This window comes from Chionomys nivalis, chromosome 2 (genome assembly GCF_950005125.1).
Source record: "Chionomys nivalis chromosome 2, mChiNiv1.1, whole genome shotgun sequence".
Lineage (NCBI taxonomy): Eukaryota > Metazoa > Chordata > Mammalia > Rodentia > Cricetidae > Chionomys > Chionomys nivalis.
Genome location: NC_080087.1, coordinates 71,364,906 through 71,392,027, shown reverse-complemented (window position 1 = coordinate 71,392,027; position 27,122 = coordinate 71,364,906). Strand labels below are relative to the sequence as shown.

The 27,122-nt window shown below is 37.2% G+C and overlaps 1 protein-coding gene and 1 pseudogene across 1 annotated transcript; one reads left to right on the top strand and one right to left on the bottom strand.

Annotated features, from left to right (window-relative positions):
* Positions 1 to 208: 208 nt before the first annotated feature.
* On the bottom strand, positions 209 to 8,013 carry LOC130868357 (vomeronasal type-1 receptor 4-like; annotated as a pseudogene).
* A 13,068-nt stretch (positions 8,014 to 21,081) lies between these two features.
* On the top strand, positions 21,082 to 22,023 carry LOC130868346 (vomeronasal type-1 receptor 4-like). Its single transcript, XM_057760603.1, has one exon. It carries the CDS (start codon positions 21,082 to 21,084, stop codon positions 22,021 to 22,023), a length of 942 nt encoding a protein of 313 aa, XP_057616586.1.
* Positions 22,024 to 27,122: the final 5,099 nt, after the last annotated feature.

Sequence of the window (27,122 nt, the reverse complement as noted above, 5' to 3'; positions counted from 1 at the left end):
CATCAGGGACAGAAGGAGATGCTGTAAATTGAAGACTCACAATATAATCAGCTCATGTAAGCTGATAAGTAAACCAGCTGAAAAAACTGCAATACTCATTGTGGTTAATCTTTGAAAGACATATTGCTACCTCCTTAACTTTCTTTATTGAAATTTGAGGGTGATTGGTAAACAACTGGATACCACAAAAAAACTATTGTTGATGTACTTAAAACAAAATGAGAGATTTAATTTTTATCCAGGCCAAATTAAGCCTGGACACAATGGAGTAATGACTTATAAGAAAACATGGTCCAAAACAGGGAAAGCACAGAGAAATGAGGCAAGTGATGTTCATCAGCCACCAACTGTGATTATCCAAAAGAGCAATGCAGCCTCTTAAAATAGAAGAGAGAGAATAAAAAGCCAGAAAGGTAGACACCAGGACCAGGATGCTCTGGATTGCTCTGGACTCAGGGGAGTTTCTACTGGAACCATGAGAGCTGCGGATGTGTTGAACCCTCTGCTTGTGTCTATACAAAATGACAATCATGGAACTGCTGGACCAGGCTATTACCACAGAAAAGAAGACTTCAGAACACACCACCAATACTACATAGAGTGAGTCACTGATTTCACTGCGCCCTACAATGGAGCAGTACCCAAAATCCCATTTTCTTGTTATATTTTTGCTGTTCTTTTTGATATATCTATTCACAAAGAAAATGAAACTTATTGACATGTGCAAGGCCCAGAGGAGGGCAATGGAGCAGCCAATATATTTTGAAAATTTGACTTTATGATTCTTCCAATAGGATTTCCTGGGACCAATGGAAAGAACCTGGAAGACACTCAAGAGGCAGATGGTTCCAATGGACACACTCCTGCCAAGTCTATGTATGTATTTTAGGAGTCTGCATTCAAAATCATTCAAAAACTGCTTTAACCCAAAAGCTGACATTGTGTTGGGCACTCCTTCAGAGAGCATAATCAAAGCATTGGTTGCCATTAGGTTCATGAGAATCAAATCTGTGGGCTTTAATGTGCATTCTTTACAGTAAATGGCTAGATAGTAGAACATAATAGAGATATTTCCCAGAATTCCAGTTGTAGTTTGTGATAAGAAAATGATTCTGATGGCCATATTCTAGAAATCCAGTTTGTGATGAGCACAATATAATTTAGACTATCACCATGCAATTTCTCTGATCAAAATATACAAAAGTAAATGATTGTATCTTGGAGTGGAGGAGCACACTTTTAATCCCTGGAGTTACCGAGAGGTTGAAGCATAGAATCCTGTGAGCCCAGGAGTTCAAGGCTAGCCTAGATCACATAAAAAGATCTCATCCCCCAAAATTCTGACAGAAGTAGTTACTTTCCATTTATGTTACTGTGAGATTGCTAAATACCCCAGAATGCACATATTGCAGCACTCGGGATGATGTGGTGTTGGCTTGTGGGAAAGAATGAAAAGTGGCAGCCTGACGATACAAACACAATTCCAGAAAACAGTGATATTTTCCATAAATGGTGGAAATGAAGAAAGCTTCAATAAAGAGCAATAACCTTAAATATATAAATTCCTAATGTATGTCTTTTCTAAAATTTACAGATAAGTAATGAGAAATTTATAACACCATTTAGACTATGTCTATGGTCTTGTGATAGAGCAAAGGTTCGTCCATCTCTTTCAGCTAGAGCCGTCTTTAGTTTTACTTGAAGCTGAACATCCTCCTTCTTTACTGCTTTTCTTCAAAAGTTCTGTGAGAAAGTACTCAATCCCACTGTAGAAGCTAGAGGTCCAAATGTCGCAGCTAACTACATGTTTTTGGCTTCTATTAAACTGCTTCTTTGCTTTACTTTCCCCTGCCAAATGATAATCAGGTTAGAGTTTTTCCAGGGTCTTTGTCTTTAAAAGCTCCTTGCAAAATGCATTCCAGGCTGCTAAATGAGAGGTGATTCTCTTCAGGAAGTCACTTAATATAGACTCAAAATTCAAACTTTGATGGTGCTGAATGGTGTTTTGGTCACTACCACACCAATGTCTTGGGTAAGAAAAATTGATTAAGAACATAAAACACCTTTGAATTATGGTTCAAGTGATAACCTCCATCATATTAAACTAAGACACTGATCTCATGAAAAGTGACAGCATGTATACCTTCAAGCATATGTACACACTTGGGTCAGGGGTATTAGAGAGGTGGGGCATCCACTGTGATAAAATCTTAGAGACTACACTTTAAAATAAAAATAGGCAAAATATGCCAGTAGAAATGTAAAGGGGAAGAACAATATCGATGAAGGAATAACCACTGTGTCTCTGTTGAAACTGTGTCTTAGATAATCATGCACCAGTTGTTAGTCTAGAGTAGAAATGGTGGGAAAGAAGGCATGTGCTAGACAGCCTATCAGTGCAGTACTGTGGGAGAAAACTCTCAGGACAACATACTCATTCCTGTGAGAGTAGGTGTGTTAAAACCATTCTTAACTCGTGTGAGAGTCCCTTTTAGAAGCAGACAGAAGTAGCTGTGATTCAGCACCAGCCTGAACCATGCAGCCCCATGGAGGGCAATGTTGCTACTCACACTGGTCTGCTGTCAATCAAGAACTAAGGGACAGTCACCTGTCAAACCAAGAATTGGGACAGGAATGGCAGTGAAGCCTAGGATCTGAAAAAGTTGAAACAGAACAGGGAGATGAGTTGAGACCTTAGGAACTATGAGATAATTACAGTCTCCCCTTCTCCATGCATTGACACTGTAGGACACCCTAGGGAATGGCTTAAATAGAAACTACCTTATTAAGTGATGGACTCACTGTTCGTGAAGACAGATTGCACTGTCCCAAATGCATTCTCATAGTTTCTAATACAGTAGGAATGTGTGTTTATAAGGGAGTGTGTTCAGAGTCCAGGAATCTTGAAAGAGGCTCTGTGGTTTGGGTGCAGAGGGAGATACAATACATGTGTTTAGATAGTGAAATAAGGAATGATGGGATAGTATAAGCAGGGATGAGGGAACAGAAATGGAAGAAGTGGAGAGGTGAGGTCAATTAAAGCACTAAGTATGAAACTGCATTAAGAAAATGTGCTAACTTGTAAACTGATAAAATATAGAAACAAACAAATATGGAGGGAAAGGTTGAAATTACCAAATTTTGGCATGCTTGTGAATAAATAAAGGATCTAATGGCTTTGCAATACCTTGGAATATTATTACAAATTTGGGAAATGGGTCACATCTGCTTAAGTGGAAAAAACATACTCCTATACACAAGTAATCACACTCTTTTAAAACAATTTTCCTACATTATATTCAGCATTTATTTTGATGAGAGGCACATGCTACAATATAAATTTGATTTTTATTAAACAAAGAATTTTTATATGGTATAGTTCCATAACTTTAATTTTTGAAATTAAAATATAATTGCAACAATGTCTCTTTCTTTCCTTCAACCCCTTCCAAGTATTCCAATAAACACACCTCTCATATTCATGGGTTCTGGATATATATGTATATGCATATATATTTGCTTAGTTTATATAATGTCACTTGTATGTACATGATTTCACCATATGGTAATAGGTAATCAATTGTGGACTCTTTCCTGGGGAATACTATTTTCTCCTGCCCTCAGATATCTATACATGCCTATAGCTCTCACCCATCAGCAAAGAAACTTTTCTTTGCAAAAGAAAAAGAACATTTAAAAAAATACAGCTGACTAAAATCTGGAAAACAAGAGATTGTGTGGTGCCAAGCCTCATCTGATTCATCTATAATATCAGTTCTGTACTCAATGCCCAGGGAATATTGTGGTAGAAGTAGCAAAAAGATAGTAACAGCCAGAGGAACAGATGTCTACTGTGAAAATGCATCTACTAGAAATGATAGGGAAGATATACCCATGAAAGCTCAACCTGGTCACTTAAAAAATCTGAACAAGAGCACCAACAGACATGGCAACACAGTAGGGAGAAATCTCAAATAACCCCAGAAATGCCACTTTTAAGAAAAGCCACATGATGAGTTTACTTTTTCAATAACAATCATGTGGGCTTTGCCCTGCAGAAGACCCACACATGCCCCAAGGCATCCCATAATTAATTAAATAAGGACAGATTAGAATTCTACATCCCAGTTCAGGCCTCAGGAGATTCCATCATCTCATGGTTCTTGATGAATTGTTCCCAGCTACTAGCTGGCAGGATGAGTGTGTACCAAGGTCATCAGAGGCCAAGCAGCACCATGAGCAATGGGAACATTGATGGTTTGACAGCAAGAAGGATGCTTGTGGAGACTTTGCTGTGCTGGAGTTCCATACCATGGATCATACACTGCAGGAACAAGATTCTGAGCTTTATTTGGCATCAAATATCTAGCAGAACCATGTGGAATAGCACAATCTACAGGCAGCTAGGCAACTATAAGGAGAAGATCTAAAAACCCAAACTCAATGACAGAAGTACTACAAAGATCTTGAATAAAGGTGAAGAAACTGCGTAGGAAGTCAAGAGAAACTATCAGTTATGGATGAGATAAGGTATTCTGGAGAAGACCATAGAGGACATAGTACGTATTGAAAAAAAAGTAATAGGTGGGGATATAGGAAGAGGAAATCGAGAAAGCACATCCCAGAGTTTTCTGAGGCAGCTGTTACTATAGAAAGGATGTAAGAATGATAACAAGATTGATGAAAAAAGCTGTCTCTACTGCAGCAAAACTGACCCACAGGAGTCAGAAATTGTATGACATAGAAATCAAGAAATTTCCAATTTTTTTTCTGAGATTGCAAGAAAATTTTTTTGGAAATTTCTTGATTTCTGGTAACTGAATAAAAGATAGTTTACAAGAAACCTAAAGAGTGAAAAACTCATCCATTGTAGAAAGTAAAACAGGGCCCCAAGTGAAAGCAAAAACATCTAAGTCAACATGTCAAAGTGGATAGATGGTGATGAATACAATGTTCTGAGATTGACAGGGCATCCTAAATAACACCATCTACAATGAGGGACCCTCAAGTTCTGGATCACACCCATTTTACAAACTAGTATAGTGGTACTTGTTGTTCCTCAAAACTGAGTCCTCTAATAAAAGATTCCATATCAGGTAGTAATAAAAAAATTAGCCTTAAAATGATCTTTCTGTAGGAAATATTAAAAAATGATCTAAAACACATCCCACATTGATTGAATGTATCTGGCATTCTGGTAGTCATTCTCAAAGGTTTTCCTAACTATAAACAAATTAGGTCTTCAAAAGGAGGACTCCCCCATTCTGAACATAAACAGAGGAGTAAATTAGGGGAGAGGGGAGAGTGGAGGTGGCAGGACACAACTCGGAGAAGAGGAAAATGTGGTCAGGAAGTTAAATAAATAAATAAATTTAATTTAAAAAAAGAGAGAATCTGAGAAGCTAAATAGGAAGGTGAACCCAAAGAAAAACATGTAATTATCCTCCTGGATATTGGAAGTAGACAAGGTTGCCAGGCAAAAATTGAGAGCTTGGGGGTGGGAGTGGGGTGGGGGTAAGGGGAGAGGGGGAGAGAGAAGTGAGAAGGGGAGGATGGGGAGAGCTTGGGGGAATGGGATGGTTGGGATGGAGGAAGGGTGGATATGGGAGCTGGGAAGTATATATCTTAATTAAGGGAGCCATTTTAGGGTTGGAAAAAGACTGGACTCTAGAGGGGTTCTCAGGTGTCCAAGGAGATGTCCCCAGCTTGTTCCTTGAGCAGCTAAGGAACTGTCCCTATACTATAGCCATACTGATGAATATCTTGCATATCACCATATAACCTTCATCTGGTGATGGATGGAGATAGAGACAGAGACCCACATTGGAGCACTGGACTGAGCTACCAAGTTCCAAATGAGGAGCACAAGGAGAGAGAACATGAGCAAGGAAGTCAGGACCATGAGGGGTGCACCCACCCACTGTTATGGTGGGGCTGTTCTAATGGGAACTCACCAAGGCCAGCTGGACTGGGACTGATGGAGCATGTGATCAAACTGGACTCTCTGAACGTGGCAAACAAGGAGGGCTGACTGAGAAGCCAAGGACAATGGCACTGGGTTTTGATTCTATGGCATGTACTGGCTTTGTGGGAGCCTAGCCTGTTTGGATGTTCACCTTCCTAGACCTGGAGGGAGGGGGGAGGACCTTGTACTTTACACAGGGCAGGGAACCCTGACTGCTCTTTGGACTGGAGAGGGAGGTGGAGGGTGAAAGGGGGGAGGGGGAGGGAAATGGGAGGAGGGAAGGAGGTGAAAATTTGTAATAATAATATTAATAATAATAATAAAATCAAAGACATAAAAGAGAGTCACACATACACACACACACACACACACACACACGGGGTGGGGGGAGGGAGAGAGAGACTTCCACATACCTGTGCCAAGGAAGACAACAATACATTCCCAAAATCATATAGACTAATAAAAACATCTAATTTTACAATAGTAGTTGGTGTAGGACTCCATCTAAAACAGCCCAGAAGAAGTAAAATGTGTTCTAATCTGTAAAATGCATCACTATGCCTTTTTCCATCAACAAAGCAACAGAGGTCTGTTTTGGGGTAAAAATTTTAAATGAAACCTTTGAGAATCTTACAGCATTGACTTTATTCTGTATACTGTGCTTTAAGTCATGCTTTACTTGCAAAATTCCTTTGAAATATATATTTATGATTTTTCTTTATTAGTTGAAAAAGTACATGTCACAAACAAAAAGAACAAAAAAAAGATTAAAGATAGAAAGAGAAAGGAAGGAAGGGAAAAAGGAAAGAAGGAAGGAAAAAAGGAAGGAAAGAAGAAAAGAAGGAAGGATGATAAAAAGAAAGAAATGGGCCAGGCATTGGTGCATACACCTTTAATCCCAGCACTTGGGAGGCAGAGGCAAGTGGATCTCTGTGAGTTTGAGGTCAGCCTGTTCTATAAGAGCTAGTTCTGGGACAGGCCCTAAAGCTACAGAGAAACCCTGTCTCAAAAAGCCAAAAATAAAATAATATAAAATAAAGAGTTGGATTAAGGCTGTTTTTGCATGTACGTACAAGGAGCTGGTGTCTATACATGAAACCATTAGAATAACAGTCCTTGACCATGACCCCAAAAAACATCCTCCAATATTTGTGAAAGCTGATGACTGAGTTGTGAGTTCACTGGAATATTGTCAGAACACTGTTAGAAAAGTGTTCTTTATTTATGCTTTTGTTGCTTCATCTAATGATCACATACATAGGAACTATGCCATCACTTAGGATATAACCTGTCTGGAAGAGGACAAGTGAGGACTCATTATCCTCAGGGAACATTGTTGTTTGTTTGTTTTCTTTTTTTTTTTTTTTTTGAGACAGGGTCTCAATGTAGTTCTGGCACTTGGATCTGCCTTCCTCTGCCTCGTTAGTACTGGAACTAAAGGCAAGTACAACCACACTCAGCTCATTGGAAGGTTTTGAAAATTCTCCCTACCCAAATTTGTTTTGCTTACTTAGAGGCTGGTCTCATTCTCAGGAAGATGATGGCAGTGGAACTATCCCATCGTATCTGAGAGAATGAAAAAAATACTCTCGATTAAGAACAAGATGCTTCATTTAAAAGCTGGTATGGATTTTAAGACCTCTTCAATGACATTGACTAATATGTGTCTGTTCCACATGCTTGAGAATTGAGTATTTGGTTATCCATCTTCATTCAGTTTAGTAAGGTGAAAAGCAATATTAATGACAAGAAACTGGCCAGTGTTCACAACTGTGAGACCACTTCTGTGTTCAGGTCTGTGAGATCATTCTGTCTAATCTGGAAATAAATGTTTATCTTTACAGTCATAGGATTCTGAACACAAAGGTACAGAGTGATCACCCCAGCCACATCAACTGAAATCCTTTATCCTCGGTGGTAAATGTTTACTTTGTTAAGAGTTAAATGCAAAATGGCAAACAAAAATTTTTAAATTATTTATTTCTATTATATGTATATAAATCGATACCATGAAACTCTACAGCTTTTCTTACCTGATCATGTCTCATGTCGAGGATCAGCACAGAACTAAAGACCAACACCAATGCTGAAGTTCCACTTTTTTGATTCATTTCTTAACTCAATAGTGAACACAGTCCTATTTCACTCAGTGAACTTGACAACAAAAGTTGCCTTTCCTGTGTCCAATTCTGCAGTCATGCCTGACCACTTTCCGTTAACTTTTAATTCCTTATGTTCACTAAACTATCAGCCAGAAATAACAAAATGTTCATACTCATCACAGTCAATCAAGGATTCATTTACTGTATATGCGCCTATATGTGCAACCTTTGTTTCAAGGACAGATGGTTAGTTGCATTCCTCAGTTCTTCTGATTCCAAAGTTCTAGCACTGATCACATATGACCCATTTTCAGTGATCTAATGAACCAGGTTATGAGAGACACCTTGCTTTCCCCCTTCCTTGCTCTGAAGACTCCCCAATGTAAGCAGTTTTGATAGAGAGTATTTCCTAATTTCATGGCACTTTGAGCTGGGCAAAAATAAAGACTCTGTATCCATATTCAATCTTAGATCCTTCCTTTTCTATGCATTGCAGCTTGAAGTTTATGGTTCTTATTTTCTCCTCTTGCATTCTGAGCATTATAAGAAATACAAGATGCAACTTTTTAAAAATTAATTAATTGTATAAATGCACAAAAGCTAAACTAATTTCTGAGTCACTGCTACTCTGTCAGTTTGAAACCTTTGTGTTTGATATGTACAGTAGCTTTATTTACACTGTCAAGACCTGGTCTTAGAAAAACAAGGGGTCCTTGAGTCTTTAAGCCCAAAAGTTGTTTGTGTCAGAGTGGATATTGGAAGGTCTTGAACATGGCTAGTATGCTATAAGCATAGTTACCTTGCTCTGTGTTGTATGGAGCGATGGGCTGCGTTCCACCCAGCTCTGCACGACTAGCTTTACCCAAAATAATTACATGGAAATTGTATTCTTTTAAGCACTGCCTGGCCCATTAGTTTCAGCCTCTTATTGGCTAATTCTTACATCTCGATTAACCCATTTCTAATAATCTGTGTAGCAACAAGAGGTGGTGGCTTACCAGGAAAGATGTTAACCTGCGTCTGTCTCGGAGAGGAGAATCATGGCGACTGACTGACTGGGCTTTCTTTCTCCCAGAATTCTGTTCTGCCTACTCCACCCACCTAAGGGCTGGCCTATCAAAGGCCAAGCTGTGTCTTTATTTAACCAATGAAATCAACACAAAACAGAAGACTCTCCCATATCAGCTCTGTGCCCAGAAAGTCATGGTAAATATTCTCAAAAATTCTCCAGCTTTCTATACCATTTGTGTTCTCAACTGGACATTTTGTTTACTTCATTGGTGTTTTATTGTTTGTTTTCGACTATAAAAAGTTTTCAGTTGTGGGGACCAGAAAGATGGTTCAGTGTTAACACTTGCTGTTCTTGCAGAGAAACTGGGTTTGGTCCCTGGTACTCACATAGTGACTGCAGTTACCTGTAACTCCAGTTACAGTGAGACCGATTCCTTCTTATAGCCATTCCAGGCACTGAATTCCCGTAGTGAATACATAGATGAAGGCAAAACATTCATATATACAAAATAAAAATATATAAATAAATAAATATTTTAAAGATAAATTTTTATTTCACCATAAATTTTCATTTAAAAATAGATAAATGCCAAATATAAATAAGACTTTTGAGATTTTAATAAAATATAGTTTCTAAGTATGTTTTGAGATGATAGAATGCTGTCCCATCTCCTAATATGATTTCACAAGTAGAAGATGGAAGGTTTATCATTCCAGCAGAAATATCATTGTCATTATTGCAGAGATAAAATAGTAACACCTGATGAATTACTAGTAGTATTACTCTAGACAAAATTCAACATGAAATACTAACATGTGATTAACAAATAATGACATGAGAATACTAAGTTACTAAAATGCTCTCCTTAAAAAAATTTGTATATATTTGCTAATATTTTGATGTTGTTGTTATTTTAAAGCCAGGGTGTCACTATGTAGCTCTGGCTGTCCTAGAACTCATTATGTATATCATATTGGCTTCAAACTTAGAGACCTGTTCACCCCTGATTCTCAACTGCTGGAATTAAAGGAATATACTACCACCCCTGTTTTTTCATAATTTTTATAATGATGAATCTATTATAATTAAATTTATGATGCATTCAAATAAAGGTGATGCATATGAGATAGTAAAGAACAGTCAGGATGATATGAAAATTTAAATATTGTACAATGAGATATAACACTAGTATAAATAAAATCAAAGCTAAGTGTTAGAGCCCTAGCCTGCCAACCCCATTTTCTGTTAGCAACAACAATAAACAATGAGTAATGGCTTGGCACCAGAGTTTGCTTAATGAATATGAATAATCCAGGAGATATAATTCAGAAAACATTGGGACATTGGGTCCTGGTTGTCATTGCTCATGACATACTGTAATTTTCCTTCCATATTGCCATTCCTAGTTCAAAAGGGAGATGATTCAAGCCAATCATTATACCAATGGCCACTCAATACAAACTCAGACACTGCCTCTATAAAGAGATGACATATACAGTGTTACATACAAATACTTTTTACTCCACAGACATATTCACATCTTGCACTTACACAGATTTATATACTTTTTATATTTCCATTTTAATATCCACCATGGGCAGAAAACCATGATAAACTTCACCAATAATAACAATAATAATACTTCAAAGATAGTGAATATATCATGGAGGGTAAAGTGAGTTATCACATTGACTTATTACAATAGTTCTTCAGCATCTTCACGCATGGCCTGCATTATTATCCTGATGCACCTACATTCAGGCTCAGTGGAGGACTTATAATAGGAACCAACAAGGACTGCCACGAGGTTAGGAATACTGCTGTCTTTCTCACTCACCTCTTAGCTTTGGAGTTATTTTTGTGCCTTCTTTCTCTGTTCCACAGATTTTGTTCTACCCCAGATTCCTATTACTAGACATGAGCATTTACCCAAAACGCTCTCCTTTCCTAGATCTTCCACTTTCTAACTGCAATACAAAGTACTCACATGAATTCCAGTGTCTGAAGGATGTGGCGGTCATTTGGAAGATCCTGACTTTTAATAAGCCTGGCTGTAATAAAGTCAGTTTAATCCTGATGAAGTGGTCTGTGACTGTGATCTCACCTCCCTCCAGAACTGCAATTTTCACTTCATCACCCCAGTGGCAATGACAGCACTAGCTGTGGGAGCAAGATCATTTATGAAACTGTTTCTTTTACTAATTAACAAAAACCCTTAAGAGTTTCCTGTAAATATCTCCAAAGAGACACCCTGTTTTTATGAGGTATTGAGGTTTCCTGAGCCATGAAAACTGACCATGTCTCCTGTTAAAGGTGCTAGAAATTTTGAAGTTAGATTTGTGAGAAAGCAGATAAACACTCTGTCTCATTGGATCCAGACTTCACTAACTTCTTGAAGAAAAATCAATTTAGTACTTTTTAAAAAAGATTAATAACATTTATTACTTAAAGTGCTTCTTTGAGTATTACGCATGCATGTGAGCTTTAGTCAAGTCTACACCCCATTATCTCCTCTCCAATTTCTTTTTCATATCTTCCCACCACTATTCCTTCTAAACATACTCTGTTAAAAACAAACAAACAAACAAAAAACACTACTGTGACTAAGTACTGATGCCACTATGTGTCTATCTTAGGAGCATCTGTGGAAGAATTGGTAGCTTCTTAAAAGCTGATTACTTAAAGAAACATGACACTTCCTTTCCCAGAAGCTTTCAGTGCCCAACAATGTTACATTTGTAAGTAGAACTTCCTTACCGGCTGAGCCAATTGAGATTTTTATCCAGCTTGGTCTAGTTTTTGTGCATAGTGTCCTAACATAAATGAATTCACACATGTAAGTGCCCTGTTCTGTCTTGACAAAATCGGTTGCGTTGGAATCATTCTACCACCTTTGGTTCTTACACTGTTTTTGCCTATCTTTCCAGGATGATCTCTGAGCCTTGGGAAGATGTGTGATACATATGTCTCATTTTAAGCTGGGCTTTCCAGAGTCTCTATTCTCAGCACCTGAAGCAATTGTGGCCCTGTGTGTTAATCACCATAATGTACAAAAAGGAGCTTCTCTGATGAGGGTTGGGAGATACACTAATCTCTTGGCAAGAAGAAAGGAGTATAGGAAAAAATTTACTACTACACACATTTAACAGAATAAGAGTGTTATGCTCTTCCCTAGGATCTAAGTATTCTCTAGTCAGATATTCTGGTCTTTGATAATAGTACCAGGCTTAGATTCATCTTGTGAACTGGACCTTCAATTCAGTCTTTAAGTGGTTGGTTTCTTCTATGATGTTCATGACAATATTGCATTAGGCTTGTTGTTCTAGCTCTTAGAATTCACACCTGGGTAATATTTACGGTTACTTCCAACACTGTGTAAATTATTCAGTAGGGATGAACCTTCTTGGTGACTATGAGCTGCTATCTCTGAGTCATGATTTAAGACTGAAGTATATGATATTTTCAGAAATAGTGTCTTACCATCTAAGGACCATAGACATATAAATATTATAGGGTTTTGACACTGTTTTTGATTGTTGTCAATTATTTCTTAACTTTCAAATATCTAATCTGCCCCACTTTAGAGTACTCAGCAGGAGAACATAGAAAAAATCTGAGGAGAAACTATAAAGAATTAGCAGTAAAAGGAAAAGCATGATGGTTATACTTAACAAGGAGGTCTTTCTAATACCTTGTATAATGCATACAAATTGATTTTATGTAACAGTATGAAATTATTCTGTGGAAAATTAAAAATTGGGTTTGTGGTGAAACAAGCATCTTAAATTTAAATTTGTTAACTTTTGAAATTTAATTATATTACATTAATTCCCTATTTACTTCCTCTAAACCTTTTCATGTTTAGTTTTTTTTTTTCGAATTCATGGTCTGTTTCTTTAATTGTTGGTTTTACACGCACACACATACTTACACACATATACACACATTTCTAAATATATAAATACATCCTGTTTATTCTAGGAAACATTACTTTTATGTTTAAGATTATAGTTCTGACCAGTTTGTATTTGATGACTAATTGGGAGGTCTTTCCCTGGGGAAAACTATTTCTCCAAATCTCAGCATTCACTGGTTGGCTGTCGTTCTTTGTCAATGGCTGAATATTCGTGAGAGTCAACTCATCCATGTTAGCACATCTACCAATATCATCCTTGCTCAAGTACTGTTTACAAAGTCATGTTGGTGGAATTTTAAAAGTGTATCATCTCTGAGATTTCTAGTAGATACAATCTCATAGCAAACTTCCTTTACCCTGGCTCTTCACATGTTTTCTGCCCCTCTTCTTCTATGATCCCCAAGCCTTAGGTGTAGATTTGGTGTGCTATGCCTGCTTGTTTCTTAAGTCCATTTGATTGGAAAATATTTTCCCAAACCTTTACTCTGATTTAATGTCTATCTCTGAGATTGAGATGTGTTTCTTGTATATAGAAGAATGGATCCTGATTTTGTATCCATTACTTTAGTCTGTGTCTTTTTATAGGTAAATTGAGTCCATTGATATTAAGAACTATTAATGACCAGTGGTTATTAATTCCTGTTTTTGTCCCCTTCTTTGGGGTTTGCTGATGTGCAGTTATCTGTTCCTTGTGTTTTTGTGGGTGCAATTAGATCCCATGGGTTGGTGTTTTCCTTCTAGTACTTTTTGTAGAGCTGTATTTGTGGATAGGTATTGTTTAAATCTGTTTTCGTCATGGAATATCTCATTTTCTCCATTGATGGTGACTGAAAGCTTCTCTGGTTATAGTATTCTAGGTTCACATTGATGGTCTCTTAGTTTCTGCAGCACATCTGTCTAGGGCCTTCTGGCTTTCATGGTTTCCATTTAGAAGTTGGGTTTATTTCTGATAGGTGTGTCTTTATGTGTTTCTTGTTTTTTTTCCTTTGCAGCTCTTTATTCTGTATGTTTAGTGCTTTGATTGTTATATGGCAAGGGGACTCTTTTCCTTGGTCTAGTCTATTTGGTGTTCTGTAAACTTCTTGTCTCCTCATAGACATAGCCTTGTTTAGGTTGGGAAAGCTTTTTTCTTTGATTTTGTTGTATATATTTTCTGTGCCTTTGAACTGGAGTTCTTCTTTTTCTTCTATCCCTATTATTCTTAGGTTTGGATTTTCATGGTGTCCCAGATTTTATCCATGTTTTTTGCTAAGAATTTGTTGAATTTAGAATTATCTTTGACTGATGAATCTATTTCCTCTAGAGTATTTCAATGTTTGAGATACTTTCTCCCATCTCTTGTATTCTGTTTGTTATACTTGCATCTGTAGTTCCAGTTCATTTACCCAGATTTTCCATTTTCAGAATTTCCTTGGTTTGTGTTTTCTTTGTTGCTTCTATTTCAGTTTTCAAGGCTTGATCTGTTAGAACTGTTTGCTTTACCTGTTTGATTGTGGTTTTTTTTTCCTTGGTTTTCTTTGGTTTCTTTAAAGGATTTATTAATTTCTTCCATTTTTGTTTGTCTATTTCTCCATTTCTTTAAAGGAAATTTTTATTTCCTTTTTAAGTGTTTCTATCATTCTCATAAATTCATATTTAATTTAATTTTCTTCTGCTTCTTCTAGAATAGGATTATCAGTTCTTTCTGTTGTATGACCACTGAGTTCTGGGGTTATCGTGTTAATTTTTATGTTTTTAATAAATTCTTGCAATGGTGCCTATATATTTCTTCCTCCAATTGGTGCCAGCTTTGTCTTTGCCTCTTGCTCCAATCCTTGCAATTTCTGTCTATGTCTTAGGGAGCTAATCTTGGTCTTCTCTCTTCAGTCATTGTCTGTATCTCAGGGAGCGGCTGAGGTCTCTCTTGGTCTGTTCTTTTGGTCCCGTCTGCACAGTTGCAGCCTGTGTTCAGAGTTCCTGTCTTGGTCCTTTCTGTGCAGTTGTAGTCTGCACTTCAGAGTTCTTCCGAGGTCTTGAGGGATGGGTGGGTTTGAGAGTGGAGTGGGACTTGTAGTTAACAGGGTCCGATCAATTCGGGGGTGTTGGAACAGCCAAACTGCTGGCAGCATGCCTGTTGACTGGCTAGACAAGCTGAGACAGGTGAGGGAGGAATCTGGGGTTTTCCCAGTTACCAACCGCCTAGAATGTGGAGTGTCCAGCTGGGTCACTAATCACCAACCTACTGGTCTGCTCTGTGAAGTCACAGCCTATGCTTCGGAGTCCCTCTGAGGTCATAGGGAAATGGGTAGGTTTGGGGATGGAGTGGAACTTGTAGCTTACAGAGTCCGAACAATGGGGGTGTTGTTGGCGAAATCTACCTGCATAAAGCTTTCCTGTTGTCTTGCTAGTGAAATTAAGGAGGTGGCAGAGGAGTCTGGGGTTTTGACCAAGTACCAAGGGCCTAGAGAGTGGGTGCCCAGCTGGGTGGCTGATTACTCATCTCCTGTTCCACTCTGTGCAGTCGCAGCCTGTGCTTCAGAGTTCCTCTCCATTTTGTGTTCTTAATAATTTTTCTTATCTAAGACAATTTTGAAATAGTGACCCAAAGACCATTCAGCATGATCTAAGTTCAAATTCAGCATCTCGGTTAAGCCGATTCCTGATTTCCTGAAGAGAAACACTTCTCATAGAGCAGCCTCTATCATATGTGAAGTTAGGAAAAATATTTCTTATTCTAGAAGCTGTCACTACATCCATATGATGGTGTATTTTTCTGTGCAGAAACTTCTCAGTTTCCTTGAATCCCATTCATTTATTGTTAATCTTTAGTGCCTGTGTTATACTTTTTTTTTCTTAGAAAGTCTTTGTGTACCAAAGAGTTCAAGGCTATATCTGATTTTCTCTTCCAACAGGTTGAGTGTTTCTGAATTACACTGAGACTTTTGATTCATTTAGAGTTGCCTCTTGTGCAGTGAAATTAGAATGCTTACATTTGGATTTGTGTACATGAAGGTATTCAGTTTGACCAGCACCTTTGCTGAAGATGTTAATAGGTATTCATCTCTGGCTTCTTTATAAAACATGTATGCCCCTGGGAGTGTGGATTTATTTCTACAGCTTCAGTTTGATTCTATTGCTCAATGTGTCTTCTGTAGTGCCTATACTACCCTGATATTTTTTATTCTAGCTCTGTAGTACAACTGAAAATCAGGAATGGAGATATGTCCACAGTTCATTCATTTGTCAGGACTGTTTTAGCTATGCTCAGTTTTTTGTTTCCATATGAAACTTCGAATTTTCCTTTAAAGATCAGTGAAGACATGTTTTAGAATTTTGATAGAAATGACATTGAATCTGTAGACTACTTTAAGCAGTATGGTCATTTTTAATACATTGCTCCCACAGATCCATGAACATGAGTGTTCTTTTGATCTACTGATATCTTTTTCAATGAGTTGAAAGTTTTATCACAAAGGTTTTTCATTAGCTTGGTTAAATATACCCCAGGTATTTTATTTTATTTATTTTTATTTATTTATTTATTTTTGATTTTCGAGACAGGGTTTCTCCGTAGCTTTTTGGTTCCTCTCCTGGAACTAGCTCTTGTAGACCAGGCTGGCCTCGAACTCACAGAGATCCGCCTGCCTCTGCCTCCAGAGTGCTGGGATTAAAGGCGTGCACCACCACCGCCCAGCTACCCCAGGTATTTTAAAGTATTTCAGGTTATTGTCATGGATAATGTTTAACTAATTTTTCTCTACTCTAATTGTTACTTGTATATGGGATGGCTACTGATTTTTCTGAGTTGAATTTGGATCAGGGAGCTTAGCTGAAAGTATTTATCAGTTATAGGTATTTCCCTTTGGAATTTTTAGAGTCATTTATGTACACTACACTATTATCTGCAAATAATGATACTTTACCTGCTTCTATTCTAATTTGTATCTCCTTGATCTCGTTCAGTTGTCTTATTGCTCTAGTTAAGACTTGAAGTACTAAATTTTATAGGTATGGAGAAAGTGGACAACTTTGTATTGCTTTTGATTTTAGTGGAATTGCTTTGAGCTTCTCTCCATTTAAGTTAATGTCAGCTATGGATTTTGTTTGAAATGCCTCAATTCTGTTAAGATACGTATTTAAAACCCATAATCACTTTAGGACCTATGCGATAAAGGGATGTTAGATTTTGTCAAAAGCTTTTCCTGCTTCTAAAGAGATGATCACTTTTTTTTTTCAGTTTCTTTATATGGCAGATTACATTTATTAATTTATATTTGTTGAATTGTCACTGCACCACCAGAATGAAGTCTGCTTGAATATAGTGGATGATTGTTTGATATGTTCTTAGATTCTGTTTCAAATATTTAATGGAGAATTTTTGCATGCTCAAAAGGGGAATTGGAAAGTAATTCTCTATCTTTGTTGTCCCTCTCTGTGGTCCTGGTATCAGGGTAAATGTAACCTTATAAAATGAATAGGCAATGTCACTTCTGTTTCTAATTTGTAGAATAATTAGAGGAGTACTTGGATTAAGACTTTTTTGAAAACACAATAGAATTATGTGCTAAAACTATCTGGTCCTGTTCTTGGCGGCTGGGTTAAAAGAATGAGTGAATGTAGAGAAGTTGGGAGGGGAGGACTATGTGGTCCACTGGAGGGGAAATGAAAAGGAAGGTAAATTTCATGCAGACAGACTAAAAAGAAACAGAGTGTTTTGGTTTTAATACATTACTTTGTTGCCCCAAAGTAATTAATATGTGTCAGGGTCACATTATAGAAAAGAAATCAAGAAGCATTTTCCCTGGGGATTTAACCAGGAGCCAGGCAAGGTTGAAATTTTTACTCTTTCCCATTGTTTTCCATCCTTCTCTGTCTGTTTCTTAAGTCAGAATTAGTGCCTAACTGAACATGACATGTTGATCTATCTGCGCCTGCCTGTTTCTGTTTCAGTGTTTGCATCATAGCAGGGTTTGCTATGCTTTTATTGAACATTTATTCACCTTGACATGGAGGAAGAAATAAGGGATACTTCATAGAAATGTTTAAGAGTATTTTACATGTGATTAAGTTATATTGACTCCCACTGCTCCTACCTGAGTCAGATGAAAATCAGTGTTGAAAACATCACTGGACACAGTTCTTTCAACATATATCTGTGTTAATTCCAATCTTGTTTTTTTGTGGATATTTGTTTCATAAGGTTGATTTCAAACTAGCTGTCTTTATGATTTATTATTATAACATACTACACATCAGCATTACACTTGGGTCAGGGGTGTGGAAGATTACATATTTTAGGAGTAAAACTATGCGTTAGCTAAGGTTGTAAAAATTGAGTACGTGGGGAATCCAAGGCAAGTACGATTGGTTGTTACATGGTTCTAAATGCAGGCTAATCACACAGGCTGAGTGCAAAGCAGGATAACAGTATTAAATCTTAAATGACCTAGACATGCATTGCCTCTGCCTCTCAGGGCCAGCACAACCTCCAGTCTCTAAGAAAGTAAGTGATGTATTCATAATCATTCATCCGCACAGCACAGTGTACTTGAAGCTTCACACTTTTCCGTCAGTCCCTGCACCCAGGGTGTAATCCCTGCCTGGTTCTCCTACTGGGACTCTCACCTTCTGACACTACAGGAGAGAAGAGTGACTATGCTTCTGGGCAGAACTTCTGAAATGTTCGCCACTCTGCTAAATGTTTCTCTTTCTTACTGATGGTTACAAGTGTTTTTCAGAGGTGATGTCAAGTCCCTTAGCATAACTGTAACTGTTCCTTCCTGTGACATCATCCCATAATCCTCCTAGGGAATGAATGCTGAGAACACTCACCCTTCATTTGAGGGGTTGCTGTCAATTTCATAGCTATATTTGGGTTGTAGATCCCATTGGCCACTGAGGTTTTATCCCGCAGCCAGCATCACAGATGCATCCTTTCTGCAGAGGTGAGTTGCTTTCCTTCAGGCACCCTGTCTTCAGAGAACAGGGCAATCTCTGGAAGACTGGTGACTAGACCTCACATGATCTTTCTTTTTCAGCGAAGAGCTCCTGCACAGGTTGAATGTTCATAGTGAGAAGTGTAACCCTGAGACCTGAACACAATATGATTTCATGGATGCTGCAGGTGAGAGACACTATCCTGGAATTCTAATTTGGTGCTCTTTTCCAAGACAGTGACCATGTGTTTGTTCCCACTAGGGTGCATTCCTAGTGACTAAAACAGTTTATCACCGATTTTCAGATTCAACTGCACTACTTTTGATTTATTGATCTCAGATTTTGTGCTGTGGGTTGGTAAGACTTTTCCCTAATTTAGTGAATTACGTGAGCATTTTAAGACCTGTTTGATATCCTTTGCATATTTATTTGCATATTTAAACCTCAAATTCTGCTTTTCTCTGGAGCTTCATGTGGATAATATTTTTTCTTTACTGTAACTAAGAATGTAGAATGGCATAGTGAGAAATTAATATCTTTCTTACAGAGCTTTATGTTCTGGGTTGTAAAAAGAGGAGCAAGTGGTACATTGATGTTTCAGTATCCAAATTCCATGCCCATGGACATTTGAATAACTGATTGAGTGCAACCTCCTGTTACTTGGTTCTGATGCCTCTGCTATGTCCAATTCTGCAGACACAACTATCTATGAAACTAGGATCTTGCTTTTTGTTTGTTTTTTTTTTTTTGAGACATGGTCTACTTATTTAGTCCTTGTTGTCCTACAGCTTATTATGTAGACCAGGCTAGCCACACATCTATAGATATTCTCTCATCTGTGCCTACTAGGGGCTGAAATTAAAGGTATGTGTTAATATTCCCTACCCAGATACTGCTTTTGAATCAAACAGATATGTCCGTTATTATTGTGTTAAGTGTTATGTTCCCATTGCATCAATGACTGACAGTATACGAATATCTGTCGATTTTTTTAACAGTATTATCAGTTAAATTTTCTGTCCCCAAATTCAGAAGGAATGCATCTATTTTCAACTTTTCTATGTAGGGTCTAGTGTGTTTTAATTTCATTAAAAACAGGTGAAAAATATTGACAGTGATCCTCCTATTGAATAAGTGCATTCATTGCATCCTGTTGTAAATATATTGATAAGTTGTTTGCTATTTCCATGTATTTAGACATGATTAAATGTGATAGAGGTATTTTAAAATAATGTATACATAATTAAAACATTAAATATTATCATTGGAACACTTAAAGGCAAGCATTTGCACATATGTTTACTTGCAGAAATATGTAAATGCAATTACATTTGCCTGTTTACCAAAGGAGATTTCAAACATTTTTTTTCTTGATAGCCAATGGCCACAATTTCTTAAATTTTTTATTACTCTGTTTGTCTATTCTCAAATTTTTGTGTTTTTATTGTTCTCTTTTATCTAGTCTCACCTTTGATCTTTCAGAAATTTGCATGTATTTAGATCATTTTCATACCCTGTCACTTCTCACAGTTACACCATATTTCTCTAGCCACCCATGGTTGTGTCTTTTTAATTTTTTAACACATAAATCATAGTTTGTTGTGCCCATATGCTCTTCGGTGTGTGTTCATCCATAGAATCATAGTTGAATTATTGGGACCACATTTTTAAATGAAGCTGTCTCCCCCTTTTCTTCTAGCTATCAATTGTCAATAGTATTTTATTTAGGGGTTACTCTTTTCTCTGGAGCCAGCCAGACTTCTTTCTGGTGAGTCTCTTCTCCTTAGGGGTTGCTGGGACCTGGGAAACTGGCAGGTATTCACGTAGTACACGCATGTAGGGTAGTTTTATCATTAGACTATCTCACCAGTGCACTCGTGGATTTTAAACAAACTACCAGTTGTAAAGCACTAGAAAAATGCTAACATCTATGAATGATAATATAAAGATTAACTTTACCACAATGTACCAGTTTATTATTGGTAATTTAAACAATAACCATTTAGTGAGAAGTATCTAACTACTTATTAGAAAAATACATTATAGCATTACTTATCAATGTAAGGTAAGTGTCTATGCATTACACTGTTTTGCACACTAAGAAAAGTAAAATCCATTTTTTTGAAGTATCGTCTGGAAATGTTGTGCAGTGACCCAGGAACATGACAGAATGGCCTGCAGAGACGTGGCTATGGGGATCGTCTTATTGACCCAGACGGCACTGGGAATTCTGGGGAACTCAGTCTTACTTTCTTGTTTTATCATTGCTGATTTCTCTGGAATCAGGGCAAAGCCCACAGACCTGATTGTCAAACACCTAACCTGGGCCAACTTGATAGTTCTTTGCAAAGGAATCCCTCAGTCAACAACTGCTTTTAGTCAAAATTACTATCTAGATTATGTTTCATGTAAGCTTACCTTATATTTTCATAGAGTTGCCAGAGGAGTATCCCTTGGCTCCACATCCCTGCTGAGTGTCTTTCAGGCCATCACCATCAGCCCCTCTAATTCCAAATTGGCACAGCTCAAGGTCAGAGCCCCCAAGTTCATTGGTCCTTCCCTAGGCCTGTGCTGGGCCATCCAACTGTTGGTATATGTCTTCATTCCTGTATACACAACTGGCATTTGGGGTTTAAGAAATGTTACCGTGATAAGAGATTTTGGCTTTTGTGTTGTTATAAATTCTGGAAGACTAATGAACACACTTTTAGCAATTCTATTGACATCCAATGATGTCATTTTTTTGGGACTCATGATGTTGGCTAGTGGCTATATGGTATATATCCTGCTCAAACATAAGAAGAGGATGCAACACATCCTCAAACCCCGGTCTCCTAGGTCATCATCTCCTGAGACCAGAGCCACCCAAAGCATCCTCACCTTAGTGAGCTGTTTTGTTTTTTTCTATGTAATCTCTATTGTGATTACATCTTACTTGTCTGTCCTTGAAGAAACCACTAGGTGGCTGTCTAACACTGGTGTAGCCATGGCTGCGTGTTTCCCAGCATTTTGCCCCTTTCTGCTGATCAGACACTATGCTTCCTTTTTCTGGCTCTGCTGTACCTGTTCTCATCAGACAACACACTGTGCTTGTGTTTTCAGAGAGCTCTAAAAGCTAGGCTGTCTGTATCCCTCTTTCCATGTCTTCTATTCAGTTTTGTTATGTGAATCCACTGTCAATATCAACCTTCAAGGTATACACAAACTGTCTACAACGTTTCTTTCCAATTCAGTTTGTAACATAGTCTGGACACAGGCCATCCATGATGTATGATGTGAGGACTGAAACAATAACCCATCCCTCTTTTAATAGAGAACCTCACAGTAGAGGAGATAATTAAGCTGTGGGGCTATGGGGAGTATAGTCCTTTAGGTGAGCGTATAGGAGGATGGGATTTGTTAAATCAACATTTTTATCTTCAGTTCAAATGTTAACCATTGTAGATCTGCACCTAGATCATCATCCTAAATTGTAGAATCAAGTGTTGGTGGCTTTCAGGAATTAAGAACAAGCGAAAAGGATGAAAACAGTCAGAACGGCTCATGGATGGAAATAAAACATGCAAATTTTGGGTGCTGACAGATATGTAGAATCAGTAGATATTGCATTTCTTAAATCGAAAGTATAATTTACAATCCTGAAAAATGTTTAGAAATGTATTTTTATTTTTATTTTATTTTTATTTTTTATTTTTTTTGGTTTTTAGAAATGTATTTTTAAAAGTCAGCTTAAGATAAACTTTCAAATGAAAATGTTTGGTGTTGAACTGTGGCAATTATATACAAAACAGTATGTATTGAAGATAGTCACATATGCAAGTGTCAGGTTTATAGTTTAAATTAAGATTAAACACAGATGGGAGACTACATATATATTAGTGGGGAGCAGAACTTGTTGTCCCTGTCCTTGGGAGGAAAAAGTTGGAAGAATATATATTTGAATTCAGACTAGGTGACCTAGTGATACTCTCTCACCAAAAAAAAGAAAAAGAAAAAACAAAGAATGTTCTGAAGCACTGTCAGAGAGTAATACAAGATACATAATTAAAAATGAACATTAGAGCAAACGATGATGCTATATTACCTCTCCGAGGTAATAATGGCATCTGTTTTACTTTAAAATTGTTGGTAGTTTTGCCCATTAACTTCCAAAGCTGACTGAACTAAAACAATGACCTGCTCTGAAAAGAAGAGAATTTTGTGAGTGCGTGGCGTGATGGCACAGAATGCAGCATTGGTGCTTCCAGAGTCTCCCTGCTCCTTGCCCATCCCAGAGAAGTTGTACTTCTGCTCTCATTCTTATGTCTCAGCTCTCTAATCAACACCACGTTCACCCATGTTGATTTAAAACAGTACATTATATTCACTGGAAAACTTTAACTCACCCATCCACAATCGCTTTTTTTAAGTGTAAATTTACATTTCACTTCATGGGAGTCCATGTATTGTACGGATAATTATCAGTAACTTCCCTGTTTTCTATTTTGAAATGTGAAATTATTAAGTACAGAGTCATCAGCATTTAAAAGAAAAAATCAGGAACTAGCTGGAACGCAGTAAGTTTTCAGAACAGACAGTTGTTCACAGCATCCACCATACACTCACTTGGATAGCCCATGAAATATAAGAATCAGTAGGAAGATTTTCAGTTGGGGGAGGAGAATATGGAGGGAAGGGAAGGGAGGCAACTGCCTTCAGGATGTAAAATATGTGTGAAGAATTTTTTAAAAAACTGTTTTTGATGAAAAAAACTAGAAAAACATGCTGGAGATCAAGAAATGCATTTTTAATAAATAGTGGTGGTCTAACTGGCAATGGTGTGGGAATACAAATAGATCCATATTTATTACCCTGCTCAAAAATCAAACAAAGTGGATCAAAAAACTCAATATAAAACCAGACATGGGACCTGACTAAGAGAAAGCATGGCATAGCCATAAATGTATCAGCAGTGGAGACTTTTCCCTACACAGAAGATAGATATTACCAGCAGTACGATCAACAATTCACAAATGAGACCTTATAGATGGAGGTTGGTCACCCAGACCCAAAATAATCACCCCATATCTGTATTAATTAAAACACTGTTTGGCCTATTTGCTCAGGTTTCTTTTGAACTAACTCTTGCATCCAAATTAATCCATTTCTATTAGTTTATATTTTACCATAATGCTTATGGTTTTCTGGTAAAGTTCCTGGAAATCTGTCCCCTTTGGTGGCTACATGGCATCTCCATGACTCTGCCTCTTTCCTCGTCTTATCTGCTTGGAATTCCACCTTACTCTATTCTGCCGGGCCATAGGCCAATTCAGTTTTATTCATTAACTAATAAAAGCAACACATATACAGAAGAAATTCCCACACTATTTCCTATTTTCTGTCCAAATAAAAAGGCTTTAACTTTAACATGATAAAATTACATATAACAAAACAGTTATCAAGCAAGAATTATAGTTATAATATTTAGCCCATTTACATTTGGCAAATTAAGAAAAATACTCTATCATCTATCCTATATTTGTGAGTCTAAAGTTTTTTGTCTAAATTATCTTTTATAATTATAACTATCTTTCTTCAACTCCATCAAAGACTCCAGAAGAATATAATATTACCTAAGTAAACAGGACATGCATTATAAGCAAGTTCCAAAAGTCTAGAATTGATAGATACATCCTGTTGCCTGGACAGTCATCCAAAGTTCCTCAGTAACATTGTGGCATCCATCTTTAGCCTGCAGGCCCATAGTATCAGACAGATTTGTTTCATGAAGCAGGAAATTTGAAAGACTATTTTGCCTCTTTTGGCAATTTGCCAGTCTCTTTCTTCTATATCCTCTAGAATGCTTGGCAGGTCTGTCATGAATCAGAAACTCCAAAGGATTATCTCACCTTAGGCAAGTTCAGTAGTCGTTTTCTTTTTTTTGTGGGTCCTGCATGTCCATTTCTTACAATATAACATCAAGAAGTCCAGAAAAGATCAGTTTCTTGCCCAATTGGCTAGCTTTGTCACACTGAAGGTAAATTCCATAACAAGTTTCTTTAATGCCCATTCACCTCTCCGAAGTAATTGGTGCTGCCAGTAGACATGTCTCAGTGTCTAGAAAATTCTAAGTTCTTAAAACATTTTAAATGGGCCATATTCTGTAAGGCTGTTAAAGATTTGAGGAATACTTATCCATCTGAAATATATCTCTGTATATCTAGAAAACCTAACTAACATGACTAAAAATATTACTCTAATAGATAAGTGTCTATTAAACTTTATTTCACAATTATACATTACATTTTTAAAGGAGATGCACAAGCACAATACATAAATCAAGAGCAGAAATATACATATAACAAAATTGACCTTAAATTTGTATCAATAGATCATGATACATACCAGGGCAAGGTATCTGTCTATATAGCATATCTCCCTTTACATGTAAACAAACATTTATAAACAATCATTTAGGGGATTTGGATGCTGTTCTGCCCAAACTGCCTCCTGCTTTTTGTTGGGTGAAGTGTTTTGGGGTAATAACGGAGGCCTTTCAGGTGGTTGGTTCATCAAACCACATTAGTCTAGAAGGAACCCACAGGTTATCATCCTTTGTGGAAACAAAAGCAGAACCACTTTTCCAAAGCAACATATCCTTAGACCCAAATTTTAAAGTTAAGATGCCTTTAAAGTAAATGTGTTGGTTTAGCTTAGCAGCCTTTATAATGAAATGTCTCTCTGTACTTAGCTCATTCAAACTCAAAAATTCAAAGAAAATACAATAATATACATAATCCAGACTCTGTGTATATTTTCTATCTTTCTGTGGTTTATTTTTCTTACTCTATTACTTTTTCTACAAGTTTAATATTTATTTTTTATCTTCACTCTTATTACCTATGAGTGTCTAAACTCCTTTTCTTTTCTCTCCCAAGCCTACATACATTTTAAAACATACTGTGTCTCATTTAGAGGTATTTTATGTCTAAATTTGTTCTATTGTGTATCTCAAGTCCTTTTATGACAAAGAGCATTTTAAAATGGTGAGCAGTGTGGTTCCTACAAATGTAGATACTGGTTTTGCCTCTCTCAGTCTTTTGACATCGTAAAGATATTTCACCACCAGCTCTGGGATTGCCAGGTCCTCACCACTTCAATTCTGGGTAGCACCGTGTAGCTTTTTAGTCTGAGTAAAATCTAAATCTGTCCTGAAGCAAACTGTGCAGCCTGGTAACCTCTGTGCGTGGTGGTGGGAATCCACCATGCTTCCTTGCCTGTGCACTCCTAGCAGACCCGATCCTGATGCTTGCCCAGGCCAGGAGCACTGAGCTGTGGACATGGTCTAAACTAATTTCCTCCCTATCATGAGCGGGCATACAAGCACCTGGACCAGACATGGAGGGCAAGCATCTGCTCCAAACATTCGCTGGGTGCCATTCTGGAGGTGGAGGCTGCTCATTCATTTCCAGCTGCCCAGACTTGAAATAATCACACAGAAATTGAGTTAATTAAAAGCACTGTTTGTCCTATTAGTTCAAACTGCTTATTACCTAAATCTTACATTTTAAATTAACCCATTTCTATTATTTTATATTTTTTCCACAATGTTTAGGTTACTCATAAAGTTCTGGGAGGTTTTTCTCCTTTGGCAGCTACATGGCATCTCCATGATTCTACCTTCTTTCCTCCTCTGTCTGCTTGGAATTCTCACCTTACTCTCTTCTGTTTGCCCTGCTATAAAACAAAGCAGATTTATTCATTAATCAATAAGAGCAACTTCCCGCACCAGGACTGTAGACTATGTTATTTCAAATGTCAAAAGTATAAAAGTATTAAAGAAGTGCAAAAATGTCTGCATCTTTTTCTCTAGTTTGTTCGGTCTTTGTTGCTCTATGCCATTAAGTTTGTAGTTCTTCATGTTTTTATTATAACTGTAAACTCAAAAACACACATTTGCAGCTTAATGTGTTTTAGGGGCATCCTTTCATATTTATTCATGATCTTATCTCTTCTTCATGATCTTAAATCATAACCCATTATATTTCTTGTTTTCTGTTACCTTTTAAATTTATGGTTTACCTTCATAATAACTTTGTTTAATGGAAGAGGTAAACCTTTTTCATTAAATTTTGTAGCATGGTGACTTACACGGTCAAAGAGACAATAAAGTTACTACTTAAATTGAACCTAATAGTCAGATTACTTCAGTTTCATTTTACCCACAAGTAT

What these genes read in the sequence shown, in the direction of transcription:
- LOC130868346 (XM_057760603.1), top strand. Translation starts at nt 21,082, where the DNA reads ATGGCCTGCAGAGACGTGGCTATGGGGATCGTCTTATTGACCCAGACG.